This window comes from Manis javanica, chromosome 10 (assembly GCF_040802235.1).
Source record: "Manis javanica isolate MJ-LG chromosome 10, MJ_LKY, whole genome shotgun sequence".
Lineage (NCBI taxonomy): Eukaryota > Metazoa > Chordata > Mammalia > Pholidota > Manidae > Manis > Manis javanica.
Genome location: NC_133165.1, coordinates 88,211,624 through 88,239,071, shown reverse-complemented (window position 1 = coordinate 88,239,071; position 27,448 = coordinate 88,211,624). Strand labels below are relative to the sequence as shown.

General features: G+C 57.0%; 2 protein-coding genes across 11 annotated transcripts; one reads left to right on the top strand and one right to left on the bottom strand.

Annotated features, from left to right (window-relative positions):
- Nucleotides 1-255: 255 nt before the first annotated feature.
- On the top strand, nucleotides 256-17,809 carry KCNH3 (potassium voltage-gated channel subfamily H member 3). 3 transcript variants are annotated; one of them, XM_036992026.2, is made up of 16 exons: nucleotides 256-744; nucleotides 2,196-2,425; nucleotides 2,905-3,039; nucleotides 3,944-4,077; nucleotides 4,546-4,789; nucleotides 5,180-5,337; nucleotides 5,421-5,628; nucleotides 9,542-9,820; nucleotides 10,128-10,327; nucleotides 10,770-11,019; nucleotides 11,481-11,579; nucleotides 14,295-14,512; nucleotides 15,309-15,640; nucleotides 16,022-16,128; nucleotides 16,721-16,797; nucleotides 16,891-17,809. In XM_036992026.2, exons 2-16 carry the CDS (start codon nucleotides 2,296-2,298, stop codon nucleotides 17,458-17,460), a joined length of 3,141 nt encoding a protein of 1,046 aa, XP_036847921.1. In that variant the 5' UTR covers nucleotides 256-744; nucleotides 2,196-2,295; the 3' UTR covers nucleotides 17,461-17,809. The 3 variants fall into 3 exon arrangements, with proteins under 3 accessions (XP_036847921.1, XP_017534006.1, XP_017534007.1); XM_017678517.3 differs by having other exon boundaries at nucleotides 2,192-2,425; XM_017678518.3 differs by lacking the exon at nucleotides 11,481-11,579 and having other exon boundaries at nucleotides 257-744; nucleotides 2,192-2,425.
- On the bottom strand, nucleotides 17,800-27,077 carry MCRS1 (microspherule protein 1). 8 transcript variants are annotated; one of them, XM_017678520.3, is made up of 15 exons: nucleotides 26,921-27,077; nucleotides 25,341-25,792; nucleotides 25,014-25,152; nucleotides 24,538-24,676; nucleotides 23,797-23,955; nucleotides 23,527-23,636; nucleotides 22,501-22,609; nucleotides 22,108-22,246; nucleotides 19,794-19,869; nucleotides 19,413-19,441; nucleotides 19,202-19,294; nucleotides 18,981-19,063; nucleotides 18,724-18,811; nucleotides 18,348-18,475; nucleotides 17,800-18,238 (listed from the first exon to the last, which is right to left on the bottom strand). In XM_017678520.3, exons 2-15 carry the CDS (start codon nucleotides 25,387-25,389, stop codon nucleotides 18,152-18,154), a joined length of 1,428 nt encoding a protein of 475 aa, XP_017534009.1. In that variant the 5' UTR covers nucleotides 25,390-25,792; nucleotides 26,921-27,077; the 3' UTR covers nucleotides 17,800-18,151. The 8 variants fall into 8 exon arrangements, with proteins under 8 accessions (XP_017534009.1, XP_017534013.1, XP_017534012.1 ...); XM_017678524.3 differs by having other exon boundaries at nucleotides 25,352-25,792; nucleotides 26,921-27,076; XM_017678523.3 differs by having other exon boundaries at nucleotides 25,673-25,792; nucleotides 26,921-27,076.
- Nucleotides 27,078-27,448: the final 371 nt, after the last annotated feature.

The following is a 27,448-nucleotide window of genomic DNA, read 5'->3' as shown; positions in this document are numbered from 1 at the left end:
AAAGACGCCTCGCCCCTGCGGCTGAGTCAGCCCAGCCGCACCAGGCGCTCGCCCGTCTTCTCCGAGGGGCGGGCGGGGCGGCGTGGGGAGGCCCGAGCGGTCCGCGTGCCTGGGATGGGGAGCCGCTTCCTCCCCTGCAGTCACCGAGGTCCCGAGGGGAGAGGGATCCTTGGCGGGAGGCCTGTCCCTTTAAGGAGGCGGCCCTGCCTGGGTGTGCCCCGTCTCCATGGTTACCCCGGTGCAGGCGGCGGGCGCCGGAGGGAGGGAGGGAGGCTGCCGCTTCTCCCGAACAGACGGAGGGAGCTGCGGGGACCCGGCGCCGAGCCGAGCCCGAGCGGGAGCCGACCCGCTGCCGAAACAGGAGCTGCAGCCGCCGCTGCCGCAAGCGGAAGGTGCCGAGAGCGCAGCGGGCGCAGAGCCCGGAGCCCGGGGTTCGTGGGCGGCAAGGGCGCAAGGGGCCGCGCGCCATGCTCCGGGCCCCGACGGCGGGGACGCCCCCTCGCGCGCGGGCGGCTGGCAGGGCCTGGGAGCCTGGGGTGGGCATTGTCCCCGGACGGCTGCGCTAGGGGGCGCGGGGCCCGGCGGGGGGCGGCCGAGCTGGGCGCCCTCCCCCGGCGCTGAGTCCCCGCGCCCCGGAGGGATGGGGCGGGCGGCTGCGGCCGCCTAAGATGCCTGCCATGAGGGGACTCCTGGCGCCTCAGAACACCTTCCTGGACACCATCGCCACACGCTTCGACGGCACGCGTGAGTCCGACCCTCGCCCCACGGGCTCCCGGAGGAGCCGCCCCTGCCAGGGTTCCCGCCGATCCTGCACCCTGACCTCTCGGCCTGGCGCCCTCCCGTTCTCACTCTTCCACCCGCACCCCACCCCACTCCCCACTTACAGCTAGCACGACCATCTCCTTTCAGACTCTGTTTCCCTGAATGGCTCAGAGTCAGCATTGCTCTAGGCCGCGCAAAATGGCTAGAATTCTCTGGGTTTAGTTCCCGGGATGCCATCTGTTCGCGGGGGCGCGAACCCCGACCTAGTCAACGTAGCCCTCCCATCCCTGCGTCTGGCCATATCCCACCGACTACCCTCGGAACTGGCAGGGGTGGGGAGGGTGAAGCAGAGGAGCGGTGTTCAGGGACAGCCCAGAGGGCTCAAAAAATAGATTTAGAAAAGAGGTTTGCAAACGAAGATAGAGTAGGCGGGACTCGGGAGCGCACTGTCCAAGCTCACCTCACCGGCTAAAACCACCAGCCTAAACCTACGGAGCCTGTCTAGCCCCAAAAGGATAGGTTTGGGGACTCCCACGAGATTGGGGAAGTTTGAAGGCGATTGATCAGAGCTTCTGGATTCTACTTTCCCGGGACTCTTAAGCACAGGGAAAGCCGCAAAAGCCCCCTCTTCCCTCCTCCTCCCTCACACTCACCCCCAGTGGGACTTCCGAGCTTTCTGCCTAGTGTCTTCCATGGCCTCCGGTTCCTGGTTGGGTGGGAGCCCATCACTAAGCGCTCCCCACAACACACACAGGCTCCATCTGCTTTGCCCTGCGCTTGGCTCCTGCAGCCTGCTGATTCAGCGCCCCCCCCCTCTCCCGGAATATACTCCTGGCTCCAGTCTGCAATGTTCAGCTCCTGTTCTTACACCCCCATTCACCATCACATTCACTAATTCCCGAGCTAGGTCAGGCAACTGGGGCTAAAACAGAGTGCAGAATGGATGGTTACCTGGACTGCCTCCCAGTCCAGGTAGGTCCCAGTGAGAGAAGCCAGATAGCCTACCCAGGCACCTGGCTGGTGAGTGAGCCTGACAGAGGTAGGGGTAGGGCTGAGACTGGCCTAAAACTGGTTGTGCAGTCCTTTGGGCATCCCCAGCTGTACTCCATGCTGCTCAGGACACACTCCAGAGGGCACAATGCCCACACAGGACTGCATTCACCAACCTCAGTGTTCACACGTACTAATTCTTGAATGCACTCATACACACACCGCTAAGATTGGCCCTGCAGGGTACTAATACATAGGTGACACACTGATTCCTGTTCATAAAGAGTTCCTGCCCCAATCCCTCCCCACCTCAAAACACACACAGGATTCCTGGGATTTGTAACACCCACCCTTTGGTTGCAGGCATTTGGAAAAAGGAGGGGTGGTAGTCCCCATACCCCTTCACCCCAAGCCTCCTCTGAGAGGTGCTCTCTTGCAGATAGTAACTTCGTGCTGGGCAATGCCCAGGTAGCAGGGCTCTTCCCCGTGGTCTACTGCTCTGATGGCTTCTGCGACCTCACGGGTTTCTCCCGGGCTGAGGTCATGCAGCGGGGCTGCGCCTGTTCCTTCCTCTATGGACCAGACACCAGTGAGCTCGTCCGCCAACAGATCCGGAAAGCTCTGGATGAGCACAAGGAGTTCAAGGCTGAGCTGATCCTGTACCGGAAGAGCGGTGAGGCACCACCTGGCTAGCCTGCCTTGCCTCCAAGGTCTCACCCTGTCTGGCACCCACTTCATCCACTGCTCTTCCTTTCCAGTCCCATCTTCATCTCCCCCATCTCACCCCATCTTGCCACATACACATTTCCTCTTTCTCCACCCCATCCACTGCCCATGGCCTCTCCTGTCTTCCGTCCTACCCCTGCCTCCGCCTCCACTCAATTTCCAGTCTCAGGTTTCCCACTCCAGCAGGAAAATGTCCCCATCTCAGCTGGACAGTCTATGAACACATGTATCTGATGGTCATCTCTGCCTTCTCTTGCCTTTCCCCACTCTGTGCCATCAAACCCTGTCCTCAGTGGAGCTGGGGTGCTGCTCTCCTCCCAGGAAAACCTGATCCTGCTTGTGTCTCAGCCGGGGTGTCAGCAGAACCTCTGTCACCCTGGGTGGAGTGGAGAATGGGAGCTGGGCTGAGTCTGTTTTTGTGCCCAGGGCTCCCTTTCTGGTGTCTCCTGGATGTGATACCTATAAAGAATGAGAAAGGGGAGGTGGCCCTCTTCCTGGTCTCTCACAAGGACATCAGTGACACCAAGAACCGAGGGGGCCCTGACAGCTGGAAGGAGACAGGTGAGTGCCCATGGAACTGCTGATTGGCTGGGGTGTCAGGTGCCTCTTGCTGGTGTGGGGCTGAGGCACCCAGGGGCTTGTGGGTCCACCACCTGTCTTGCACTCATTGACTCCTCCTCTGCTGGCTGAGAGGCTCTCATCTCCACATGCCCAGGAATGGAAAGCGTGTTTCCAAATGGACCCATTGAGACACAGTTGGAGTTTTGAGGTCAACTTCCCTAAGAAACTAAATGCAAACAAACTCCAGTAGGGCCCACTTCCTGACCAATTAGTGAGGCTGAGCACAGACCCGTGTGGTTCCTCTGCCTTGCACAAGCCTGACCAGGGAACCCTGGCCAACGACCCCTGTTAAGTCCCTGGGGTCTTTCCCCCTCATGTATCCTCCAAGGGCTGGGCAAGACCTTGGGCAGCTCACCAAAAGGCTGTCATCAAAAGCTGCTCCAAGGCCTCTTTGCCACTTGGGGATGCTGGGGTTATTCTCCATTCCAAACCCCGCCTCCTCCAGCCCTGGGTCCGTCTCTCCACAATGTAAGTCTTCAGCGGCCCCTGCACCTGGACACTGGGCTCCTTCTCTGAGCTACCTGATGACCTCCTGCTAGCTCTGCATTCCCCCCGCCCTGGGAAGCACCTCGCCGCTCTTCCTGTAGGCCCTTCCCTGTGGAAGCCCTCTCCTGCCTTGCCTTGGTCCAGACTTCTCTCTCTTGGAAGCAGGCACTAGGGGTAGTGTCTGTAAGTCCCACAAGACTGCCTATTGCTGGGGTTAGCTAGGGACCAAATGAAGTGAGGAATGCCAGAGCCCCCCAACTCTAAACAGACTAGTCCAGGAGCCAGACCAGCCCGTGGGCCACGAAGTGGTGTCCTACATGCAAACCCTTCATCCTCATAGGCCCCTCTTCTTTTGCAGGTGGTGGCCGGCGCCGATATGGCCGGACAGGAGCCAAAGGCTTCAATGCCAACCGGCGGCGGAGCCGGGCTGTGCTCTACCACCTGTCTGGGCACCTGCAGAAGCACCCCAAGGGCAAGCACAAGCTCAATAAGGTGGACTGTGCACTAGGGTGTGTTTGGGGGTGGGGTAGGGTATGGGCAGGCTGAGAGATGGAGGAGAACTGAGCCACACCACAGAGAGCATCACCACAGAGAGAAAATCCAGGGGGACACCCAGGCCTCAGCAGCACTTGGGGGGTTGAGACTGAGGGAGGAAATGTCACATGCCTGACTCATCAAAGATATAGAAGAGTCTTCGCCCTGGAGTCAGATGGGCCTTGGCTCAATCTTGGCTCCTCCCCTAAGCAGCTGTGTGACCTCAGCTAAGTCACTTGACCTCCCTGATTGTCTGTCTTGATCTATAACATGGGGACCCTAATACCTATGTCAGAGGTTGCTTTATGTCAGAGAATACATGGAGGGAAAGGAGATGAAGGCCTGTCCTGGCCCTATCCAAACTCACCCTGTGCCAATTTCCTGTCCTCCCTGCCTGGACCTGCCCCTCCCCTCTGCCTCAATCAGGGGGTGTTTGGGGAGAAGCCAAACTTGCCCGAGTACAAAGTAGCCGCCATCCGGAAGTCACCCTTCATCCTGCTGCACTGTGGGGCTCTGAGGGCCACTTGGGACGGCTTCATCCTGCTTGCCACCCTCTACGTGGCCGTCACTGTGCCCTACAGTGTGTGTGTGAGCACAGCCCGGGAGCCCAGTGCCGCCCGTGGTCCCCCCAGCGTCTGCGACCTGGCTGTGGAGGTCCTCTTCATTCTCGGTATGTGTTCTCTGTGCCTCCACCACACCCTGTACAGGGCACCCCTTGGGCTTTGATGGGGATAGTCTGCGTAGCTTCCAGGGCCCCACAAATGTTCCCCTGTCCTCTCCCTGTTTGTGACCTGTGGGCTTTGAAATCAGACCTAGATTTCAAACAGGTCTCTGCCATCAGTGTGGTATATGACCCTGAGCCAGTCGTAGCCTCTCCAAGCCTCAGTTTCTTGCTCTAACAAATAGGCATATTGATGCCCACCTTTTAGAGTTGCTGTTGGAGCTAAAATGATGCATGTAGAGAGCCCAGGAGAGCACCAGACACTGAGCAGAATCCAGTAAAGCATGGCTCCCCCAGCAGCCCCATCCCCATACTGACTCCCACTCGGACTTCCTACAGACATCGTGTTGAACTTCCGCACCACATTCGTGTCCAAGTCCGGCCAGGTGGTGTTTGCCCCGAAGTCCATTTGCCTCCACTACGTTACCACCTGGTTCCTCCTGGATGTCATTGCTGCCCTGCCCTTTGACCTGCTGCATGCCTTCAAGGTCAACGTGGTGAGTGTGGCTGGGCTGGGTGGGCTCTGGGGCAGGATAGGTGGGGCTAGCCCTGCGGTGACCCCTTTGCCTCCTCCAATTAGTACTTCGGGGCACACCTGCTGAAGACGGTGCGGCTACTGCGCCTGCTGCGCCTGCTCCCACGTCTGGACCGCTACTCGCAGTACAGCGCTGTGGTGCTCACCCTGCTCATGGCTGTGTTCGCTCTGCTCGCCCACTGGGTGGCCTGCATCTGGTTCTACATCGGCCAGCGGGAGATCGAGAGCAGCGCGTCCGAGCTGCCTGAGATCGGTACTGGAGGCTCTCTGTGTTGGGGTGGGGTGGGTGAGTGTACACATGTGCCAGAGGAATATGTCTGCTCAAGTGTGTGTCTGTCAGGGTATGTTTGTGAGCTGATATGAGGTGTCAGAGGTATGTGTGCAGGTCTGCCTAGGTATGTGTTCCTATGTGTGTATCTGGACGGCATGTGTGCAAGTAGCTGTGCATTTGTGACAAGAATGTGGGGGCTGGTGTGCATGTGTGTGTGTGTGTGTGTGTGTGTGTGTGTACACAGGTGTGAGTGTGGCAGAGCCAACCCTCGAGGCAGGCCTGCTCTCCAGAGCATTGTGGAGAAAGTCTGGTGGGCTGCCAGGAGGAGGCTTATTGACCCATCATAGCCTCCTCCTGGGCAAGCTTTTGTCTCATTCTTCAAGTCCCTGCTCAGCTGGGAACCCTACCCCTCTCAGAAGAAGGCCCTCCAGGGTCCCTCAGATGCCTGGCACTTTCCTCGCACCTTGGCTCTGGAGGCCCCGTCCCCACTTTGTCCTTTCCAGGCCACATTCTTTCAGCAGCTGCTCAGCCATCTCCCAGCCTCAGCGCAGCCTTTCTCTGCTTTTTCCTGCATTCCGCCAGTGTCTTCACTCTCCTTCACTTCACCTCCATTTCACTGCTTCCCTTTCTACTCGCCTCCCACTCAAGTCTCAACTCCTGCCAGGAAGGGAGCTTCCACACCCACACTCAACCCAAAGTGGTACCTAGCAGACAGGTCACCATGGCCTTCTGGGGCCAAGCCCTCACCCCCTGGAAGTCCCCTGTGGCATCTGACCCTGCCAGCCACACTTCTCTGAAATGCCCCACCTCCCTGCTCTGAGCAGTGAGGAACTGGGGCCTGGCCGCGCCTCCAGCTGCCCAGCCCTCCCGTTCTGGGCTTTCCTCAGCTCTCTTCCCACCTCACCTTGTTCTCCCTTGACAATCCACTGATGCCACTGTGGCTCAGCTGGGGTTTCCCTGTTAAGCTTCCATCCTTAACCTCTTGAACACCAAACCATTCTGTTCCAGCTGTTTCTAACTCTGCACACGTTTCAGCTCCAAAACTGAACCCTCTTCATCCCATGCCCTCCTCCCCTCTGGCAACTTCCCAGTGACTGGCCTTTAGCGCCTGCTTCCAGCCAGTGAGCAAGAGGCCACCTGCTTAGACAGCCTCTCATGACTGTCTACTCCTTGGTGGGGTCACCAGCAGTCCCGGTTGGCCTTAGAAACGTGCTCTGATCAGTTCCTGGGAACAAGGAGGCTCCTCTCTCCCTTGCCAAGCCCACAGAGACTGGTGTGGGGCCCAAAGGCCCACTTGGATATTTCCCAAAGCTCTAGTTGCTGAGCATGGGGAACCAGGATGTTCCATACAGTGTCAGCTCCTTGGCACCTGCCCTTCCCAGAGGGAGGCTGTGGTGCAGGTGGTTCTGGGGTCAGACAGCCACCCAGCAAACATGTCAGGGGGCTGATGGATGGACAGTGATGACCCAAAGTCCAGACCCAAAAGTGGACTGAGACACCAAACCCCCAGCTCAGGGCCCCCACTCCCAAACAGGACGCAGACATCCTGGATCTTGTGTTCCTGTGGCTCCTCTGTCTGGACCATCTCACAGCTGCTGCTAAGCTAACACTGAACAGTACCTTTGGCTCCTAGAGGGGTCTGAGCCCCACCATGAAGAGCACGGGGTATGTGGGCGAGCTGGCTGTTTCAAAGATACACATAGTAATTCTTGCACCTTTGACCCCCTAAGTTCCACAGTGGTTTCGTTCTGTGTGGGGCTGGTACTAGCTCACATTAGGGGAGTTTCCAAGTTCCCTTCACATCATCCTCTCCCACTTCTTTCTCCAGGGAAACTACCCCTCAGCTGGATTTGAGCCACACCCAGACCTCCCGAAGCCCAGCCGGGAAGGGAGGTCCCTGGGGGAGCTCTGGCTGGTGGCAGGCCCCTTCCCTTGACTTCCTTGCCTTGGTTCTGCCGCTCTGCTGCCCATGGTGTCAACAGAGAACTCCTGCCCCAGATTCCCATTAGCCCAGTGGGCATGGATTGTCAAAAGATTGTGCTAAATACTGAGAGAAGTCACTCAGGGCATGTCTCAGTACGAAGGCCACCAGCCTCTAGAACAGTCTCTGCCTCCTGACCCTCCTCACATGGAGGCACTATCCTGCCACCAGCCCAGGTGCTGCCAATGCCCCGCAGCCAAGACTGAGAAAGAGAGGTCCCTCGGCCACCCTCCTCTGTGCTCCTACCTCCAGCTTCTCACCTCCCGTCACCTGGCAATTGGTTTCGTCTTGGGGGCCCAACTAAATAATGACTGGAAAGTTTTACCTGCTCCGTGAAATTCTCACCCCACAACTCAAGTAACAGGATGGTGGATCCTCCCCTTGGCTCAGGCCTTAACACATCCCCTCAGTTCCTCAGCCTGGAATTTGATGTCTCCAGTGCGAACCCCACATTCTAGCCAAGCTGAACTACTTGCCTGTACTTGTTTCCATCTCTCAGTTTGGCCCATTTTGGCCTTTCCTAGATCAGGAATGACTTTCTCTCAGGTTCTCTGTTTCAGAACTCTACCCATCTTCAGAGACAGCACCATGTCCCCTCTTCCAGGAAGCCTTCTAGCCCTAGACCATAATGCGTTGCTTTGAGACCCCTCTTGGCACTTGGGTTCTGTGTACCGCTGAGATGTAGCTCCCACCTCCTGGTTAGCTCGCTCCTGTGGGTCCCACCAGCTCCCGCACATCCTATGCATGAGTTTGCTGAGTGAGGGGGGTGGGGAGGAGGGAGTGGGGATCACAGGGAGCAGCTATAGGGAACTGTGGGGAGGCTGGGGCTGTGAGGTAGGAGGGGCAGAGCGAGGATCCCACTGCATCCTGTGGTCCTGAGGTCCCCTCTGCACTTGCCCTCTGCCCCCAGCTCTGCTGGGGCCTCTGTGGACCCTGGGAACCCCCACCAGCACCCTAGAAGTCCCACAACCCTCCAGCTAGGCTCAGAGAGACTTTGGGTAGCCATGGCTCCTGAGAGACCCCAGAACATGGTCTCACCTCCTGCAAGGCTGGGCCAAAGAATGTGGGGTTGATAAGGAGACTGGGGTGATCTCCAGCCTCTGCCCCAACTCCCAGCCTGACCTGTGTCTGCACGGGCACTCAAAAGTCTCTGTGTGTGCACAGATGGCTGCCTGTCTTCACCTGTGTGCTCATGGCCATACAAGTGGGTCCCCCCTTCTACCCAGGTGTCAACGTCCAGGCACATGCGTGCTCTCATCTCTCTCCCAAGTGTACACAGGCTTTCTTCCATGTGAGTGGCTGTGGCCATGCTCCTGTGAATGTGCTTGCCCGTGTGTGTCCTTGTCATCTCTACTGTGGGGATCACATCTGTGGCCTCAGTGGTGTGTATGCACATGTCCACATCAGTGTGCTTGAGAGTATGTGTGTGAGAATGGGTGGTTTGTGAGGTTGTGGGACACAGGGATGAGGCTGAATGGGGGCAGCTTTCTTGAGCTGGTGAGCTCAGAGAAAGAGCAAGAGGAGTCTGAGTGGACAGGGCAGAGGAGGTGGCCTCACCCGTCTGGCCCGGGAATGAGGCCACAGCTGGTGCAGTGAGCCCGCCAATCCCTCTGCCCCTCCAGCTGGGCCTGTTTCCTGAGGTTGGTGCCAGCCACAGGGAAGAGGGTACAATGCTCCTTGCTCCATCCTCAGCACCAACAGCTGCTGGATGGGGAGATGACAGCCTGGCCCTCATGTGCTTGTCTTGGTGAGGGTCGAGGGGATGAGTTTAAGGGTGTGCTGGGCTGGCAGAGGAGGAAAGTGGTGGGGATCCTTTGGGGAGGATCTGCATTCACGCGGCCCCCACCCCAGGGTACCACGGACATGCATGCAGCAGAGCAGCCCACTGGCTCAGGCCTATCCTCCCCTCCCCAGGCTGGCTGCAGGAGCTGGCCCGCCGACTGGAAACCCCCTACTACCTGGTGGGCCGGAGCCCAGCTGTAGGGAACAGCTCTGGCCAGAGTGACAACTGTAGCAGCAGCAGCGAGGCCAACAGGACGGGGCTGGAGCTCCTGGGCGGCCCCTCCCTGCGCAGCGCCTACATCACCTCCCTCTACTTCGCACTCAGCAGCCTCACCAGCGTGGGCTTTGGCAATGTGTCTGCCAACACGGACACAGAGAAGATCTTCTCCATCTGCACCATGCTCATTGGCGGTGAGGCCTGCCACTCTGTGTGTCCTGGGGCCCACTTCCAGACTTCCGGCCCCAGGCGGCCCCTACTTCCCACCTTCCCCAGGGGACTGAGATCCTTCCCAGAGGTCCTCTACTTCCAAGGACTCAGAGAACACCAGGCCAGGGCCAGGAGAGCCCACTTGGCTGCAGGTCTCCCTGCCAATAGCGGCTCGTGTGTCTTGCGTAGGGGTGTGTGGGGTGTGTGGGGTGTGTGGGGTCGGGGGAGAGCACGGATGTGTCCAGCACGTGTCTGGTCCTGGAGGTGACCCCCTCTCGCCACCCTCCCCAGCCCTGATGCACGCGGTGGTGTTTGGGAACGTGACGGCCATCATCCAGCGCATGTACGCCCGCCGCTTTCTGTACCACAGCCGCACCCGTGACCTGCGTGACTACATCCGCATCCATCGCATCCCCAAGCCCCTCAAGCAGCGCATGCTCGAGTACTTCCAGGCGACCTGGGCCGTGAACAACGGTATCGACACCACTGAGGTGCGCAGTCCTCCTTGCTGGCCCTGCAGCCTTTGCTCCTTCAAGGAGTGTGCACATGGCCCAAAATTCCCAGGAACACAAGGAGTGCAGAATTCTGGCCTCCTGGCCTCCGCTCTCCTGGGACGACAGCAGCATGAACAGAGGGCAGCCAAGAAGGCTCAGAGGCCCCTCTCCACCTTGGTGAGGGTCTGGAGGCTTTGCTCACTGAGGTCCAATCCTGAGGCCTGAAGAGGAAAGCTGGGCTGCTCATGGGGCAGCTAAAGTAATAGAGAGGGAGGCAGAAACAGCCCTTTCACCCCATGTGGGGCTTAAGGCTATGCAGGAGGCCTCAAGGTCCCTCCCATGCCTCCCTGTGCTCCTGAGGCCACTAGCGTGGGAAGGGGCTGGTTGGAGGCTACCTCCTATTCTGCCATCCCAAATTTCCCCTCCTGCTCCCCTGCAGCTGCTACAGAGCCTCCCGGATGAGCTGCGCGCAGACATTGCCATGCACCTGCACAAGGAGGTCCTGCAGCTGCCCCTGTTTGAGGCAGCGAGCCGTGGCTGCCTGCGGGCGCTGTCCCTGGCCCTGCGGCCTGCCTTCTGCACGCCCGGCGAGTACCTCATCCACCAAGGTGACGCTCTCCAGGCCCTCTACTTTGTCTGCTCCGGCTCCATGGAGGTGCTCAAGGGTGGCACTGTGCTCGCCATCCTAGGTTTGTGAGGTCTGGAGAGAGGGATGGGATGGGTGCTTATGGGAGGCAAGTGGAACCATGGCCTTGTCTGCAGAGAACCCCAAGGCGGGGCATAGGCAAGGCCGTAAGGAGAGAAGCTGGGATGGAGTCAGGAGTAGCCACGGAGCTGGTGGCCACAGGGTGGCAGCACAAGGAGGCGGGAACCATCTCGCAGGTGTTGGAGGCTGGAGTGAAGGCAGGACCTGCCTTTATTCTGAGGAGACGGGGAGCAGCACTTCCTGTCAAGGAGGAAAACTGAATGCTCAGGACGAAGTGCTGGAGAGAGTGCTCAGGCAGGGCCGGAAAGGGAGGAATGAAAGCCATCCTCTGGGGCCTGGCCACTGGCACATGGACCTTCTGGCAGGTTACAGAGCAGGCCCAGAGCTGCGATGGGTGACAGCAGGGCGCCGACACAGCATGCAGACTTCCCTTCTTGGCAACAGAAAAAAGCGCAGATGAGGGACCAGTCCCCATACAAGGAAGGAGGCTGCAGCTGTGGAAAAGCATCACGCTAGTGCTGACCCCAGGGCTCCCGCAGCCAGGTCAGCCCTGGGCCCTGCCCTTTCTGTGCTTCCTCCCACACACCTCACAAAACCCATGAGGAGTAACTAGTGCTACTCCCGTTTGCATAGAGGGAGATTGAGGCTTGGAGAGGTTAATGAATTAGCAGGCTGGGGTTAGAACCTAGTCTACCTGCCTCCAAACCTCAGGTTGCTCCCACTGTGTTCTCGGGAGACTCGAGTCCCACAGGAAGGGCACGATTTCAGGGTGGTTGGAGGCACATCTGAGTGCTTTGGGAAACCCGGGGCTCTGCAGCTTGGGGGCTGGGAGCGGCTCTCTGTGGTGACCCTTGAGGGTCGGGCCACGGATCTGCATGGGTAGTGGAGGGCCCCACAAACGGGATGCAAGGCAGGTGGTGCCCCAAGCACAGCTGAATCCTCAGGCAGCCAAGTGCTTGTAGGCTCACCTTGGGGACAGCTGATATCCAGAAGGGCTGAGGTCTGTCACTAACCTGCAGAACCAGGAAGACCAGATGCCCAGCAGCTAATGTGTGGCCATCCTTTTGCCCTTGAGGAGGATGATCCTCCAATAGGAAACAAGAAAGAAATGCCATCAAAGGGGTTTTGGAGCCAAGAGAGAGGCAAGAGGCTGCTACTGTCTGCTTTGCATCTTTCATAAGTTTGACTCCTGGACCTTGATGCAGTTTATGCCAGGACTTTGAGCAAATGGGGTTATGGCCACTTACATATGGCTTGCAGTTCTTAAGAAATTATAGAGAACTGGAGAGATTCAGAGGGGCAAAAAGATTTTAACAAATGTGGACTGGTCACTCCAAAGCAAGATTACCAAGTAGATTACAGACAGATGGGTTTCAGCTGAGCCTGGGAAGCAGCATAGCTGGGAGCTGGCTTGAGCATTGCAAGATCATCTCTTCCCTGATGCCAGGCACCAGGTCTCAGAATAGCCACACTCAGTATTAAGACGGAGCTGCAAGAATGGCCACTGTCGGCACCCCAGTGCCAGGACCTATGCCACCTTTGAGCCATCCTGTCCCTGTGTGTTCTGGATGAACTGCTTTCTCTGTTCACCTGGGGGCCTGGATGCCCCAATGAATGACTGGTTCCCCATGACCTGGTTTTCTGCTTTGCCTTCACCGCATCCTCCACCTGCCTCCTTAGTAGAACATCCAGGTGCTTCCTGCCTGCTCCTGGCAGCTAAAGCTCACCGCTCAGCTAGCATTGTCGATTCCTGTGTGTATCTCTAGTGCCCCTAGCTGTGTGTATGAACTAGCAGCTAAGTTTGTGCAAAGCCAATCGTCTGGGAGGAAGGAGGCAAGACAAAGAGGTGGGCTGGGCAACAGTGCCAGGAGGACCTTTCGGGGCTTGCTGAGCTAAGCTGGAGGCTCTGGCTGAGACACTGGCCTGGAGGGCAGTCTGGGCCTGAGAACAGTGGCATGGAACTCTGTCCTTGGTACAGTCCTGCTTCTTTGTCTTTACTTTACCTCTTGGATGAAGACAAGAAATACACACGTACCCCATTTCCAGATGACACACATGAAGAGAGAGCTCATTCATCTGGTGAGCACACTGAGATCCAAACATAAAGAACCAGAAGGATGGTCTAAAACCAAGAGAACAATATTTAACAGAGACACATTCTACTTCAGTTAGAGCAAAAGTCTATGAACACTTAGAGGAGGGTTTCAGCTCTGTGAGACCTGCTGCCAGAGCGAGGCAGCCTGGGCGGTGGGTGGTAGCCACCCATCTCTTTCCTTGAGGATAAGGAGTCGCTTTTGAATCTTGTGAACTGTCTTGCAGTGGGGTGAGCTGCCTTGTAGGGCAGTGATTGCTCTGCCCAAGCCCTGATGGGCTGCCATCCCTGTTGGGAATGATCTGTAGGGGATTCTTGTCTGGAGGGAAAAGAAGGAAATGAACTTTGGTTGGTCGTCTATGTGTCAGGTGCTCTATCTACACTAACTCATGTAATCCTCACCATGTCTCTGATCAGAGGCATCCTACTTCATTGATTTTATGAAATACATTTCCCCCCACAATTTAACATCTCAGAAGATTGGGACGTGTACTCTAATTGATGCCACTTTACAATCGCTGTGAGCCAGGTGGCAGTCTCAGCTGGGTGGTGGGAAAACGCACCATTGACCCCTCCTGGTAAGATCAAGAAAACATCAGACTCGGTTCAACACAGGATTCTCCTGTAGAGGCACCAGAGCTCAGGGGGATGAAGTGATGTGGCTGCCTGACATTTCCACTGCCACATGGGGCACTCACCTACTGGTCCCACACTGGTCCCTGGACAAGTGCCACCCGAATCCCTGTGGGGCAGGGAAAACAGACTGTAGGGTCTCCAGTAGATATGATTCTGTAGATAGGGATGGGGCCTTGGGGTCTGAATGGTTTAACTTTCCCAGGGGATTCTGATCCATAGAGAGGCTAGGAACCACTACAACTGGTGACTGACTAGTTGTCTCAGAGCTAAAATTCAGATATGTTTCAGCACAGTGGCTTTGATGCCAAGTGTGCTGGAGCACCTGAGTCACAGTGCTCTTCACCCCAAGCCTGTCTAGGAGCCAGTGAGTTAGGCAGCAGGGGTCAGCCAGGGTCCGGGCACCTCAGCTCCTCTTTGTGTAGTAGGAGCTTGCTGGAAAGGCCCCATCTGCCCATGAGGGAAGCCCAGCACCTCCGTTCTGCTCCTCTTCCCAATGGCTGAGCCCACTGACCTCTGTTTCCTCTCCCCAGGGAAGGGTGATCTGATTGGCTGTGAGCTGCCCAGGCGTGAGCAGGTAGTCAAGGCCAATGCGGATGTGAAGGGGCTGACCTACTGTGTCCTGCAGTGTCTGCAGCTGGCCGGGCTGCATGAGAGCCTGGCGCTGTACCCTGAGTTTGCCCCACGCTTCAGCCGGGGCCTCAGAGGGGAGCTCAGCTATAACCTGGGTGCTGGCGGAGGCCCCACGGAGGTGAGGGCACTGGGTACGTGCATGGAGGGGCTGGGGTTGCAGGTAGCCTACTGACATGGGCAGAGGCTGGGGGTGGCAGAGGTGCTGTGTGAGTGCATGGCCTGATGTAGACGGCCCTGCACATGGCGGAGATGGATTGGGGGTGGCATGTTGGTGTCTACACACTCCCTGCCCCTTCACACCCACACACTGTCCTTTAGAGCCCAGCCCAGCCCAGCAGTGTTCAGCCACCCCTCCCGGCTCTCCCTGGCCCATCTGAGACAGCTTGGCCTGGTCCGCAGCAGTCTTGGGAGGGAAGCTGAGTTCCCTGGTACCAGACAAGCAGTGTAGAAGCCACAGATGAGGATGCACCTTCGGGGCAGGGCCAGGCAGGGCCATTCACTGCCCCTCCAGGCTGCCTTTGAGGGCGTTCTGCAGCTCCTCCTGGTCTTCACAGTGAAGCAGGACTGCTCTGAGGGGCTTTTGAATTTCCTGACCAGTTCTTGATATTGCATCCTCTTGGATAGTCAGTTAGCCTGAGGGGCCAGCAGAGGGGTGGTGTGCCCACACCGGGCTAGAATTCTGATGGGCAGCAGATGCCTCCATGGCTTTTGTGGCTTTGTGGTGGCAGCAGAAAAGCAGCCCTTCCCTGCCCTGCCCCCAGCGTCTTCCTCTGCAGGGTGGGAGACACTGGGCAGGCAGCCTCTTTCACAGAGACGGCTCCTCCCTTCCAGGGAGATGAGGCTGGGATGAAGGAGGTGAGTGGAGCACAGTATGGGGCTATTCATGCTGCTGCCCTTTTCCCCACTGTGCCCAGGTGGACACCAGCTCCCTGAGTGGTGACAACACCCTCATGTCCACGCTGGAGGAAAAGGAGACAGACGGGGAGCAGGGGCCCACAGCGTCACCAGCCCCAGCTGACGAGCCCTCCAGTCCCCTCCTATCCCCGGGATGTACCTCCTCTTCCTCAGCTGCCAAGCTGCTATCCCCACGTCGAACTGCGCCCCGGCCCCGGCTAGGTGGCAGAGGGCGGCCGGGCCGGGCAGGTGCTTCGCAGGCTGAGGCTGGCCCCTCTGCTCACCCTCGGAGCTTAGAGGGGCTGCGGCTGCCCCCCATGCCATGGAATGTGCCCCCAGATCTGAGCCCCAGGTGAGTGGGCACTGGCCTAGATGATGATAAGGCTGGGGTTCCAGCCAGCCACACCTCCACCCAGGTTGTGCATCCTTCCATCTTAACCCCTCCCAGCCTCCTCCAGGGAGCCTCTGACTCCACCTCCCTGCTGCCCCAGCCCCACCATTTGGTTCATGACTCAGAACTCTCCTGCTGTTCACATCACTCAAGCTTGGATGCCCAGAGAAACTGCAAGCTCCTTGGGGAAAGGACCACATGTTACCTATCTCTTGGGGCTGCAGCCCCTTGGCTCAGCTCCAGGCTCCTTCAGCCTGTGTGGACATCGGGGCATCTTGCCCCATGATGCACTGCAGCAGCTGCAGGTCAACTAATTTGTTGTCCTGGCACCTGCATTCACAGGGTAGTAGATGGCATTGAGGATGGCTGTGGCTCTGACCAGCACAAGTTCTCTTTCCACGTGGGACAGTCTGGCCCAGAATGTAGCAGCAGCCCATCCCCTGGACCAGGTACTGGGCCTAGGGCCGGGGGGAGTTTGGCAGGGCAACCCCTTTACCCTGTGAATGAACTTCTGGGTAATGAGCAGTGAATTCACCTGGAAGCCCTCTACGCCTCACCCACTTGCTCGGGTTGGGCAGGCGAGTGAAGATCAGAACCTTGGTGTTGGAAAATAGCTGGGAACAGGGTTTGGATCTCTGTCATCCCTCTAGCAGGGTGACCTTGGTTCTTACTTCCACTTCCCATCTGTAGGCCGGTTGTGCATGTTTAATAGTGTCTGACTCACTGTGGGGATAGGGGGCTGGGGAAGCAGAGTTCAAAGTGGCCATTGGCCAGGCCAGGCAGACCTGGGACTGGACCAAGTAATAAACTCTCAGGAGTGTCCATGTGCCTGGAGGACAGAAGAAACAGGCAGACAGCAGCCTACTGAGGGGATGGTGTAGGGCAGTGTGTCTCAAGGGCCCTGGCAGTCTGGGCAGTACTCAGCAACGTGGGCAAGGCTGGAGTGGCTGTTCTTGTACCTGGCCTTGCCAAGCCAATGTGGTCTGTACTAACGGGCAGAAGCCTGGGCCCCATGGTGTCTTCTCTTCCTACTGTCCATAGAGAATGGCCTGCTTACTGTCCCCCTTGGGCCCAGCGAAGCAAAGAACACAGACACGCTGGACAAGCTTCAGCAGGCGGTGGGTGAGGGGCAAGGTGGAGGCAGGGAGGGGAGAAGGGCAGGCACTGCTGTGTTTGAGACTGCTGGCCCTCCCCCTCCTCCTCCCCCACAGGTGATGGAACTGTCTGAGCAGGTGCTGCAGATGCGGGAAGGCCTACAGTCGCTCCGCCAGGCCTTGCAGCTTGTCCTGGCACCCCATGGGGAGGGCCTATGCCCAGCCAGTACCTCTGGACTCCTGCAGCCTCTGTGTGTGGACACTGGGGTCTCCCCCTACTTCCTGCAACCCCCAGCTGGCACTGTCTTGAGTGGGACCTGGCCCCACCCTCGTCCAGGGCCCCCTCCCCTAGTGGCACCCTGGCCCTGGGGCCCCCCAGCATCTCAGAGCTCCCCATGGCCTCGAGCCACAGCTTTCTGGACCTCCACCTCTGACTCAGAGGCCCCTGGCTCAGGAGAACTCTGCCCCAAACCCAGCACCCCTGGCTCACCGCCCCCTGAGGCCGCAGCTAGGACTGGGCCCCCAGAGGCTGTGAACCAGGCTGAGGCAGCCAGCACCGGAGAACCCCCACCAGGGTCAGGGGGCCTGGCCCTGCCCTGGGAATCCCACAGCCTGGAGATGGTGCTAATTGGCTGTCATGGCTCTGGCACAGTCCAGTGGACCCAGGAAGAAGGCACAGGGGTCTGACTGCTGGCTCCAGAATTCAAGTGTTGCCAGACATGCTGTTCTGTCCAGCCTCAGGGTGGAGGAAGGCCAGTGGTCAGCCCGATCTGGGACTCTGCAGCCCGTAGGCCCAGAGCAGGGAACCTGAGGGAAGGAGAGGCCTTCTCCAGGACTTGCCTCAGGGGCAGGCATCAGGCTGGGAATCTTTGGGTCTCTCCTACTGGGGCCCCTTCTCAGCCTGCAGCTCTGACCTGTCTCCCTCTGCAGCCTGAGGCCAAGAAGGGGTTCTGCTATTCCCTGCATGTGCCCCTGCCTCACCCTGTCCCATTTTTTATATTAAAAGAAAATAATAATAAAAGGAACTACTTTGGAACTCGGTGCTTTTTATTTACAAAGAAAAATAATAAAGGAAAAGTCTGAAGCTTATCAGCTGCAGACACGGGTGAAGGTAGGACTCTGAGGGAAGTGGGTAAGGTGGTCTGCAAAGAGAGGAGAAGGAAGAGGCTCTGGCTCTAAGGAAGCCCACGGGTCCCAGCCTCTAAAGCCTTCCCTAGAGGCAGCCCCACCCTCCTACAGAGGCTCAGATCAACAGTCCAGCAGCCAAATCTCCCACTGGCCACTGGTTTTTCCAGGAATTTGAGTTCCCAGCTCCAGAGGGCTGGAATGGCAGGAGAAACTGAGGCCAGAAAGAGCCCAAGGGTCCTGCCACCACTCCTCACTGTGGTGTGATCTTGGCAGCCTCAGCCCGAATAAGGGCAATGAGGTCCTGGTTGATGAGGAAGACAAATCGCAGGCTGGCAATCTGGGTGGGAAAGAAAGATGCCTGAGCACAGAAATGAGACTGGGGGCCAGGCCGCATAACTGGCTCACCATGGGTCTCATCCTGGCCTCTCCATTTGCCCGCAGCTCACCTCCACCACAGAGTTATTGCTGAGGCGCCATTTGGAGCCACAAAGCACAGGACGCCCGTCAATGTAGATGGGCCGCCGGCCCTCATTGGCAATGAAGAAATCACCATTGTTTTTCAGCTTGATGACACCTATGGGAACAGAGAGGAAAAGGGGGATGATGGGATAGCAGAAGGCCAGAAGAGGGCTTGAAGCTCCCACGTACCCTCTGCTTCCTAGGGACAGGACAGAAGGCACCTAGAATGTCCAAGTTAGCGATCTTGAATTGCCAGCTCTTCAGCCCCAGCCAGTCCACAAAGGTTCCCCGTGGAGACAAGCATCAGGATGGGGGGCAGCAAGAGGCCCTGAGGGCCATCCCCACACTGCTTCCCACAGGTACCTTGCTTCCGGGAGATCTTCCAGGCTGGACCCTCCAGAGACAGGTCCACATCAATCTGGTTGTCCTTGGTTGCTCTGCCCAGGGTGATCTGGCGAAATCAGACAGGTGAGGGCTGGGAACTGAGGAAGTGGGGAGGGGGTCCACACAGGCCAAGGAAAGATGAGACATCAGGGACCAGACACAGAAAGGGCAGTGTGGGGAAGACGGATGGAGAGAAACCTAGGAAGGCAGGACGAAGATGGGCTGCATGGCCTCACCTCTCGCGAGCGCATCAGGTACCGCACCATGCGTCCCCGTAGCACGGCCAGAGTCTGGTTGTCAAAGTCTGGAGAGCTCATGCCTGTGGAGGGGCAGGTCATGTCAGGGAAGAGCCCACCCCTCGGGACCACAGTGCTGAAGTCAGACTGGGAGATGGGGTGTGCCCAGGGTGTGCGAAGACTGTTGAGCCAGGACCCTCCTGCACCCCTGGCCTCCTCACCTGTGATGCTGTCTACTAGCACCTGCCACTTATGAAGCTCCTGTTCCAGCTGCCGAATCTCTCGTTTCTGGCGCCGGTCTGCCACTGTGAGCTCTGAAGTCAAGGGGGTGGTAAGGATGGGGCGCTCCAAGGTCACCAGCACCTTGTACTGGTCTTTTCTATTCCAGCAGGGGCTCCCACCCCCTCACTGTCCTTCACAGGGCACACTCACCATGTTCGAGGACCTCATCTCGCATGTCCCTGGGGAGAGGGAAGGATGAGTCAGGCTCCACTTCCAGCTCACCTGTCATCCCCATTGGGGGCTGCTTGACTCATGAGGGCATCCCTGAGGCCAAGTGGCCCAGTGGGCTGTACCTCTGGCCTAGGCCTAGCCTCTTTCCCTGGGGTTGTGGTGGGGGGTTGGGAAGTCACAACTGGGGGCAGGGCAGGGGCTCAGCAGGGAGACCAGGCACAAAAGCTGCTTCCAAGCCTGAGGTTTGGTGTGGGCTGGGCTGGGCTGAGTTCTGCAGCAGGAGAGGTGGGGCTGGGCAGCCCAGAGGGCTCTACCCCAGGGAGATACTCAGCTCTCTGCCCTGTGGCCCTGGCCACTCACTTGAGCTTACTGTCATCAATCAGGTCCTCTGCGTCAGAGAAGTTCAGCACTTGGTCCCCCTTGGGCAGCGGCTGCACTGAACAAAGGACAGAGGGGGTTAGTGCCGATGTTCCTGGTCAACTCTAAGCTGCTGAGCAGACGGCTGGCTAAGGGAACAGGGCTGTGCCCGTAGCAAGTTCCATGCAGAAATCGGCATGTTAGCCCAACGCAGGTTACTGGAGTACATGCCAGATTAGGTTGCACATGAATACGGCACAAAGCATCGGTGGGGCTAGCCTGGGCAGAGGCGGCTCTAGAAAGGGAAGGGAATTAAAGCTGACCTTCTGCGTGGGCTCTGCAGTGTGCGAAGGGTTCTCACTTATATAGGCTTGAACTAGGCAGGGAAGGCACTACTGTTGGCTCCACTTTACAGGTGAGGAAACAGATACAGGAGGGCAGGTTCAGCTATGTGACTTGAGTCTAGGACAGGGCCAGGATGTAAGCCCTGCTTTCCTGATTCCAAATCCCAAATGTGCCTTCTATCACATCATATGCTCCCAAGAATTTTCTGCCACTTAGGTGAGGGGCTGACAGGCACACACATCAAGTCCTACTTAGGATGCGCAGGAAGGGAGCTGCCGCCCTGCCTTAAACCAGTGTTTCTTAAACTGTGGGTCATGATGTGTTAGTGGGTCATCAAGTTAGTTTCATTTTTTCCAGAAAAATGAAATGGAATAAGAGGTTAATTATCAGAGCCCTTTAGATGCATTCAGGATAAATACTGTTTAATCAAAGTTTCTCTCTTTTTTTTCCTGGTCAAAACGTAAAGGGACTGGAGCCCCAAGACTCTGAGAACTTCTACCTTCAGGACAGCTATTCCGAGGCCTGCAGTGCCTGCTCAGCAGCAGCCTCCACTAGCCAGTGGCCATGAACTATCAGGTGAGGAGCTGACCTGGGAGTTGGCTGTCACGGCCTGCCAGGGAAGCAAGGGGGCTGCATGGGAGCCACAAATTCTCCACTGCCACCAACTCCGCCTCCTCAGGACAGACTGTGTTGGGAGACAGGGGACTGAGGCGGTCACCCCATCAAACCCCTCGCCCCACCGCAGCTGCCTGAAATCCCACCAACCTGATGTTCTACTGCCTTCATAGCTAAGCTGTGTATGCTCCCTATTCCTAGGGACTCCCAACACTAAACAGCAAATGAGAGATAAAATACCTACATAAGAAGACTCTTGAGAAAAACTAATCCTATAAATCAATGTTTATACAAAATAACTTTCAAAGTAGTGACAAAGGAGTTAGCTATGGCAGCAAAAACAAACTTTATCCAGTGTCCATTCTCTGTGGGAATTCAGTGATAGAACCTAAGGAAGAAGCAGAGATTTGGAAGCTGCGAGATTAAAGAGGGCTGCCCACTGGAAGCTAAATTCAGAGATCCTTAGAAAGGACAGATGAGGCTGCTCCCTGACAAAAGTCCCTAAAATTCTCTTGTAGGAATATATTTTAATGACCAGAAGCTGCAGGACCTAGAGAGTAAAGTAAAGGGCATAGCCAAAGCTTTGTTTTCAGAAGAGTGTGAACAACGACACAGAAGGCAACAGGCAGTACTAGTCAGGAGTACGTGCAGAGTGTGCTTATGCCTTGAAGTCTGACTCTGAATCCCAAATGCAACTGACAAGTTTCCTGCAATTTAATCAGACTGCTTCCTAATATTTGTCATTAGGACAGTCAGAGTTTTGTTGGTGAGGAAAGGGAGGAAGCATAGAACATTCTGGCCCCTGGGAGAGAAAGACACATGGATGAGGTGTCAAGTCCCAGTGGAGACTTCCAAACCTCCCAAAGGCAGCTAGACAGCACCCACAGCTGGGTGGGAGGAGCAGGATGAGGAGGAGCATGGAGAGAGGGAAGGGGCAGAAAGGCTTTAAAAAAGTGGTCATTATCTACAGGGTGGGAAACAGGGAGGGGTGAACAGTAAAGGGGACTTTACACATTTGTCTCACATTTGAGTATTACTGATGAATATGTTAATGTGTTATGTAATAGTAAAAATAGATCACACACACACAAAAAAAACCAAGACGTAGGGGACAACTCTGCCATTTAGACTTTTAGCTTAAGCTTCCAGGCACTTGGCTGGCCTTCACCATGATGCTGAAGACCATTCCAGCCACCTTCCCTCCCTCTGGAAGGAAGGGGTTTTGCTGCAGAGAGAGGTGAATGAGACACTGGGGACTCTGAGGGGTTGGTTATAGGGCAATTGGGGACAGCTGTGCCCAAAGCACTTCACACTCACTTGCACGCACACCCACTCTGCCAGCTCCTGGGCCAGTTACCTGTCTGGTCCTCCAGCAGGTAATACTGCTTCATGAGCTGCCAGTGGGCCTGCAGAGCCTTGGCAGTGCGGGCCAAGTAGAAGGCATCGGGGTGTCTGTGCAGCAGGTCCTGGAAAGTCTCCAAGGTGGGCTGGCTGGTCTGGAGGGCAGAAAACACACTCTAGGCATCTGGGTTTTCACATTCCCACCTCTGCTTCCCATCCCTGTCCCCTGCTCCAGTCCCAACCAGGAGCTGGAAGAAGCAAGAGCTACAGCCACCCAGGGAGCCGAGCTTGGCTCTTCCTGAGGACCCTGTCTACCCTGCAGATGGTGGGGCCTCCCCACATCCATAGTTTCCCAGGTGGCCCACCTCCCACACTGCCCTGCCCATCAACCACCAACCCTTAGCCTCACCGATCCCACTTTGCTTAGCAGCTGCTCCTCAGCCTTGCTAAACAGTGCCTTGCTCTGGATGGCAGCAATGGCTTCTGGGTGCAGCTGTCTCATGGCCTGGCAGGCCAGCCTACACAGAGGTCAGAGTAGGGATGGAGGGAGGGTGTCAAGCAATCCGGGTTCCTACTTCCCCAAACCCTGCAGAACTTCTGAGATCCACAACTAAGGCCAGGCCCTCACCCAGAAAAGCCCAAGGCATTGGCATAGCACCTGTGGTCTTAGGGGTTTGCTGAAAGTGGGAACAGGCAACTCAGGAAGCAGGTTACTGTGTTCAGCCCAGTGGAAAGACTCAAAGGCGCAGTCCCCTAGAGGCCAGTCCTGTGGGAGATCCTGAGACCAGCTGCTGCCACCTTCCTCCTTACTCAGCCAAAGCTGCCACCCACTGGCCACCGTCCCCCATCTCCTCTTTCCCAAGCTAAGCCCTGCCCATGTCTTGGCATAGCACTGCTGTGGCTAAGGCTCATGCTGTGCCAGGTGCTGTGGAGTGGAAGATGGGTGTGAGGCCTCCAGCCACCTTGGACGATGTTAAATGAAGTGCCCGAGGAGGAAGAGTGTATATTGAGTAAGTACATGGGTTTATCTGGTACTCAGATTACTGCAGTTGGAAGGGGCCTTGGATTTTGTTCCAACTCCTTATGGAGGAAGAAACTATGGGAGGTCAGTGTGGGAGGGGTGGGAGGTGACCTGTCCCAAACTACAATGTACAGAGTGGTAGAACCAGGGCTCCTGGCAATTGTTCGTGGGTTTTCTCCCAAGCTATCTTCTCAGCTTCCAGATCTCCTTGTTTCTTGTGTTAAGCCAGGACTAGCAGAGTTGGCAGCAGGAGGTAGCTTCCCTCTGAAGCCTGGCAAGGTCTCAGTTTCACCCCAGAGGTTGCAAGGCCACAGAAGCCCTGCCTCTTAGGCCCCTCCCACAATTCTCTCTGTTCCAGGAGCCAAATTCTGGTGTCCCCAATACCTCCCCACTGCTGGAGCCAGCCCCACTCACTTGGAGATGACAGGATCGTAGAGCAGGGCATACCAGCGCTCCTGGACCTCCCGAAGGGTGAAGCGGCAGCTGAACTTCACACCCAGGTGGACAGATGTCAGGTCGTTGGTCTGCAAGACCCCAGAGCAGTTTGCTCCAGCCTCAGAGCTGGGAAGAACCCTTCCCTTACCACCCACTGGTGCTGCAGGGGGAGTGGGGGGAGGGCGAGGCTGGGAACTAGAGGCTTGTGGGAGAAGGGAGACATGAAACCTGAGGTGGGAAATGCACTACCTGCAGCACAGCGTTGATGAGCAAGAGGTCATCCGCAGGCTTCCAGCGACCTAGATCCTTGGTCACCTGAAGTGGCTGTTTGCTCTTCTTCACACGTTTGGTGAGTCCAGGGGCAGGGGCTGGGCTGGGCGGCACAGGAGTGCTCGGTGCTTTGGACACCTGGGCAGAGGCCGGGAACAGAGTGAGTTCAAAGCTGGGCAGCTGGGGCTTTGGGCCTAGAGCTTCAGGTACCATGTGGTAGCATCAGCCCAACACAGTCCAGCTTTCCAATACTCACCCTCCCCACTCCCACCCCCACCAAGGCATTCCTCCATAATCCCTGAGCATATGGGGTCTTCTCCTGCTGGTGGCACCCCCTACCCCAGAGTGGAGAGTGGGTGGGGAGGGTACCAGGAAAACACTCTTGCTGGTACAGTGTCTGGGGCCAGAGCAATGCCACCTGGGGGTTATTTTTACACTCAGAAATGCTGAGAACAGGCTGTCTGCTCCCAGAATAGATGCACGCTCCATGCCTCCCACACAGAATGTGATACAGGATGCAATGACAGGGTGGGGGGAGCTCAGCAAGAAAGAGGGAATAGGGAGAGATGGGCTCCCAGGAGGGAGGCATCTGAGGTTGGGGCTGGGACAGCTTGATCCTCTCACAAGCCTCCTCTTCAGGGCTCTTGCCAGCTGGCAAAGGTTGTGGGGAAACACAAAATCTGGCGCTGTCCCCCACCTCCCCATCTCCCAATCCCTCACCTTCTTCTTCTCACTGGAAGAGGGTTCACTCCCTGAGCAGCGCCCTGGTTCCACCCCACTGGCCCCCTTCGCCCGGGTAGTGGACTTAGCCAGGCTGCTCTCCACCAGCTCATCATCAAACTTCTTCCTCTTGATGAACCTGTGGAGAGTCCTGCCCAGTGAGCACTCCTTGCCTCCTCTCCAGTACCCACTCACACACACCCAGCCCCCCAAACTGAGCAGGGTCTCAGCAGGGTGCTAAATGCTCTGGCTCAGTGCATGGGGCATGCACTGGCTATGCTCCACCCCGCTGAGATAACAGGGCATTGCACCATAAGGATTTCCGATCAAAGACTTAGGATCTCCCTCCTTTGCCCTCATCCCACAGGGAGGGACAGGAAAAGCACAGGCTTTGCCAGTGCTCAGGCGCTAGTGGGGCACAGGCATGCAGCACTGAATGCCCTCACCCAGTCCCTGGCCCTCCAAACTCTTACTACCTGGAGGAGCTTCTCCGTTTAGGGATAGTGCCCAAGGCCTGGGAGGAGGTCCGCTTCTGCCCTGCCAGTGACTCCTCATCCTCTGAGCGGCTGGCAGTGCCTGATGCCATCAGGGATGAATCTAGCAGCCCCTGAGAATCTAGAAAAAGAGAAGTGGTAAACTCAGGCCTCCGAAGTGCCCAGCAGAACCTTGAACCTCTGCACAAGGGACCCCTCTTCAGCTCCTCCTTCCCCTGACAGCCCTCCTGGTCCCTCCCCTGCTTCCTTGACTCTTGAGGTTTTAAGGTGGGAGTTCCTTGGTCATCCAGATCCCTTCTGGGCTCAGACCTGGCCCAGACCTTCCACGCTGGGCAGTTCTCCCGGTGCCACGTGTCATGTCGTGCAGCACATGGTGCTCAGGTCAGACTGGTGATGCCGACACACCGGGCTCTAGGCATAACTGCTCCCTCTGCCATCAAAATGCAGCCATGCCAAAGAGCGGCAGCTCAACAGCAAGTCAGTCAATTGTGGCCTCTGCCGAGAGGTACGTGGGTAGTGCTGGCCCAGGGGGAGGTGGCAATGCCCAGCCAGGATGGAAAGACACACGTGCCAGGCACAGGGTGGAATCAGCTGATGCTTGGCGCCCGAGCATTTGGGGAGCTGGCCCGGCCTCATACTACCTTTGTCCATTCTCTTACAGTCCCAAAGCCACTGGTTCCAAACCACAGGGCTAGGAGGAAGGTTCCCACAGGCTCATCCAAGGAATCTGACCATGTGAGTTTAGAGGCCGAGAGAAGATTCTGCAAAGGAAAAATGAGGCTCCCTGCGTCAGGTTTCCAACTGGCCAATCTCCTTACACTGAACAGGTTCCCCAGGATCCCATAAGCTAGGCAAGACACAAGAAGGAAAGACACAAAGCTCTATTCTGCCAATATGGCCCTGATAAAATCAGTAGCCTTTTGAAGGTCACTGACATCTTTGAGAATATAATAAAAGCTATGGACTCCAGAAAAATGTACAAACACATACCATTTTAGGGAGTTCAAGGGACACCATAACTACTCATAACCTTTAGGTTAAAGGCCTTGACTATAAACTAACCAGTAACAAGTGATTCTTGGCTCACTTTTCCTTTTCATCAGCTGCCCTCGATCAGTAGCAACACCCTTCCCCTCTCAGGCCAATGCAGGGAAAAGGAAGGGGAGCTAGAACTCCAACCAGTCCTTTTTTTTTCCATTTGCAGCTTTAGTTGAAGATTTAATGGGGGAATACATTGTGGAAGCTAAAAAATGCGGCTCAGAAACTGAGCGAATTATCAGCCGCCCTGGGGGACCCGCTCCTAACCCCGGGAGAACACAGGTAACAGGGACTCGGGAGTGCTCCGCTTCAGGGTTCTGCCCCCTCAGAATAGGGCGGCTCTCTGCGCTTTCCGCGCCGCGGGACTGGATAGGGCTGGAAAGAGGATGAAGGGCCCGATTCCGCGGGCTGACTGAGGTAGGGCCTGCGACCCCTTCGCTCCGCGCCCCTCGTCCTCCCCCGAGTGCACACCCAAGGTGAGGGATTAGTCCAGGCATGTTTCAGGGGCTCGTAATAGGAGTGGTGACGAAGTCAGCCCTGAAACTCAAAAGCAAAGCACCAGGTGAACCCCCGATGCTCCCGCAACCTTGGTTTATCCCCACGTGCTGGTGGCGGGCGACAGGGAGTCAACTTCCAATTCTCACCGGCTCTTGGGCGTGCCACCTTTGCGCATGCGTAACATCTCGGACCATCTCCTAGTCCGGTCCGGCCCACGCATGCGCAGATTTTCGGGGCGCTACCGGGGCGGGGCCCCAAATCTTGTGGGGGGTCGTTCCGGGCACCACTCTGAGAAACTCCATTTCACCCCCAACTCTGCTCAGAACCTTCAGAGGCGAACCGCGAGGTCTCACCATTCCTGGGCTGCCAGCTCCAACAATTCCTCCGCGGCGACGGCAGCAGCCGCAGGGCCAAAGCCGGCTTCCGTGAGGTACGTCTACTTCCGGGTCTAAGAACAAGGGGCTGCGCAATCTCTTCCGGTTCTCTCCGGCAACGTGTAGAGGGGGCGTGGCCATGGCTGTGCCTGTGTTACCGTTTAGATAATATCCCGAATTAAAGGCTCTCCCATTGTGAACAACGTATAGGAAAACATCAGCGCTTATAGGAAACCAGGGAGTTGCCCCGGTTGAATGGCGTGATTAAAGGGAAAGGAGAAGACTTGGGGTGGGATTAACTGAAGGGCAAGACCGAGCGGGGCGAGGCGAGGTGACTCGGAGGGGCGGGCTCGAGGGTGGCGCCCTACCGCTGACTCTATTTTGACTTCCAAATTACCGGTGACACAGGAGGCTTTCATAGTTTCCCAAGACCAGTATTGCATTTGTCGATGCAAAATTCACTTAAGTCACCTTGAAATAAAGATGGAATTTTATTTGAGCCTGGCT

What these genes read in the sequence shown, in the direction of transcription:
- KCNH3 (XM_017678517.3), top strand. Translation starts at nt 669, where the DNA reads ATGCCTGCCATGAGGGGACTCCTGGCGCCTCAGAACACCTTCCTGGAC. An exon ending in GTCCGAGCTGCCTGAGATCG is followed by an intron (nt 5,629 to 9,541) that starts GTACTGGAGGCT and finishes TCCCCTCCCCAG; the next exon opens with GCTGGCTGCAGGAGCTGGCC. An exon ending in TGGACAAGCTTCAGCAGGCG is followed by an intron (nt 16,798 to 16,890) that starts GTGGGTGAGGGG and finishes CCTCCCCCACAG; the next exon opens with GTGATGGAACTGTCTGAGCA.
- MCRS1 (XM_017678520.3), bottom strand. Translation starts at nt 25,389, where the DNA reads ATGACACGTGGCACCGGGAGAACTGCCCAGCGTGGAAGGTCTGGGCCA. An exon ending in GCGTGGAAGGTCTGGGCCAG is followed by an intron (nt 25,153 to 25,340) that starts GTCTGAGCCCAG and finishes CTCTTTTTCTAG; the next exon opens with ATTCTCAGGGGCTGCTAGAT. An exon ending in ATTGATGACAGTAAGCTCAA is followed by an intron (nt 19,442 to 19,793) that starts GTGAGTGGCCAG and finishes CCCTCTCCCCAG; the next exon opens with GGACATGCGAGATGAGGTCC.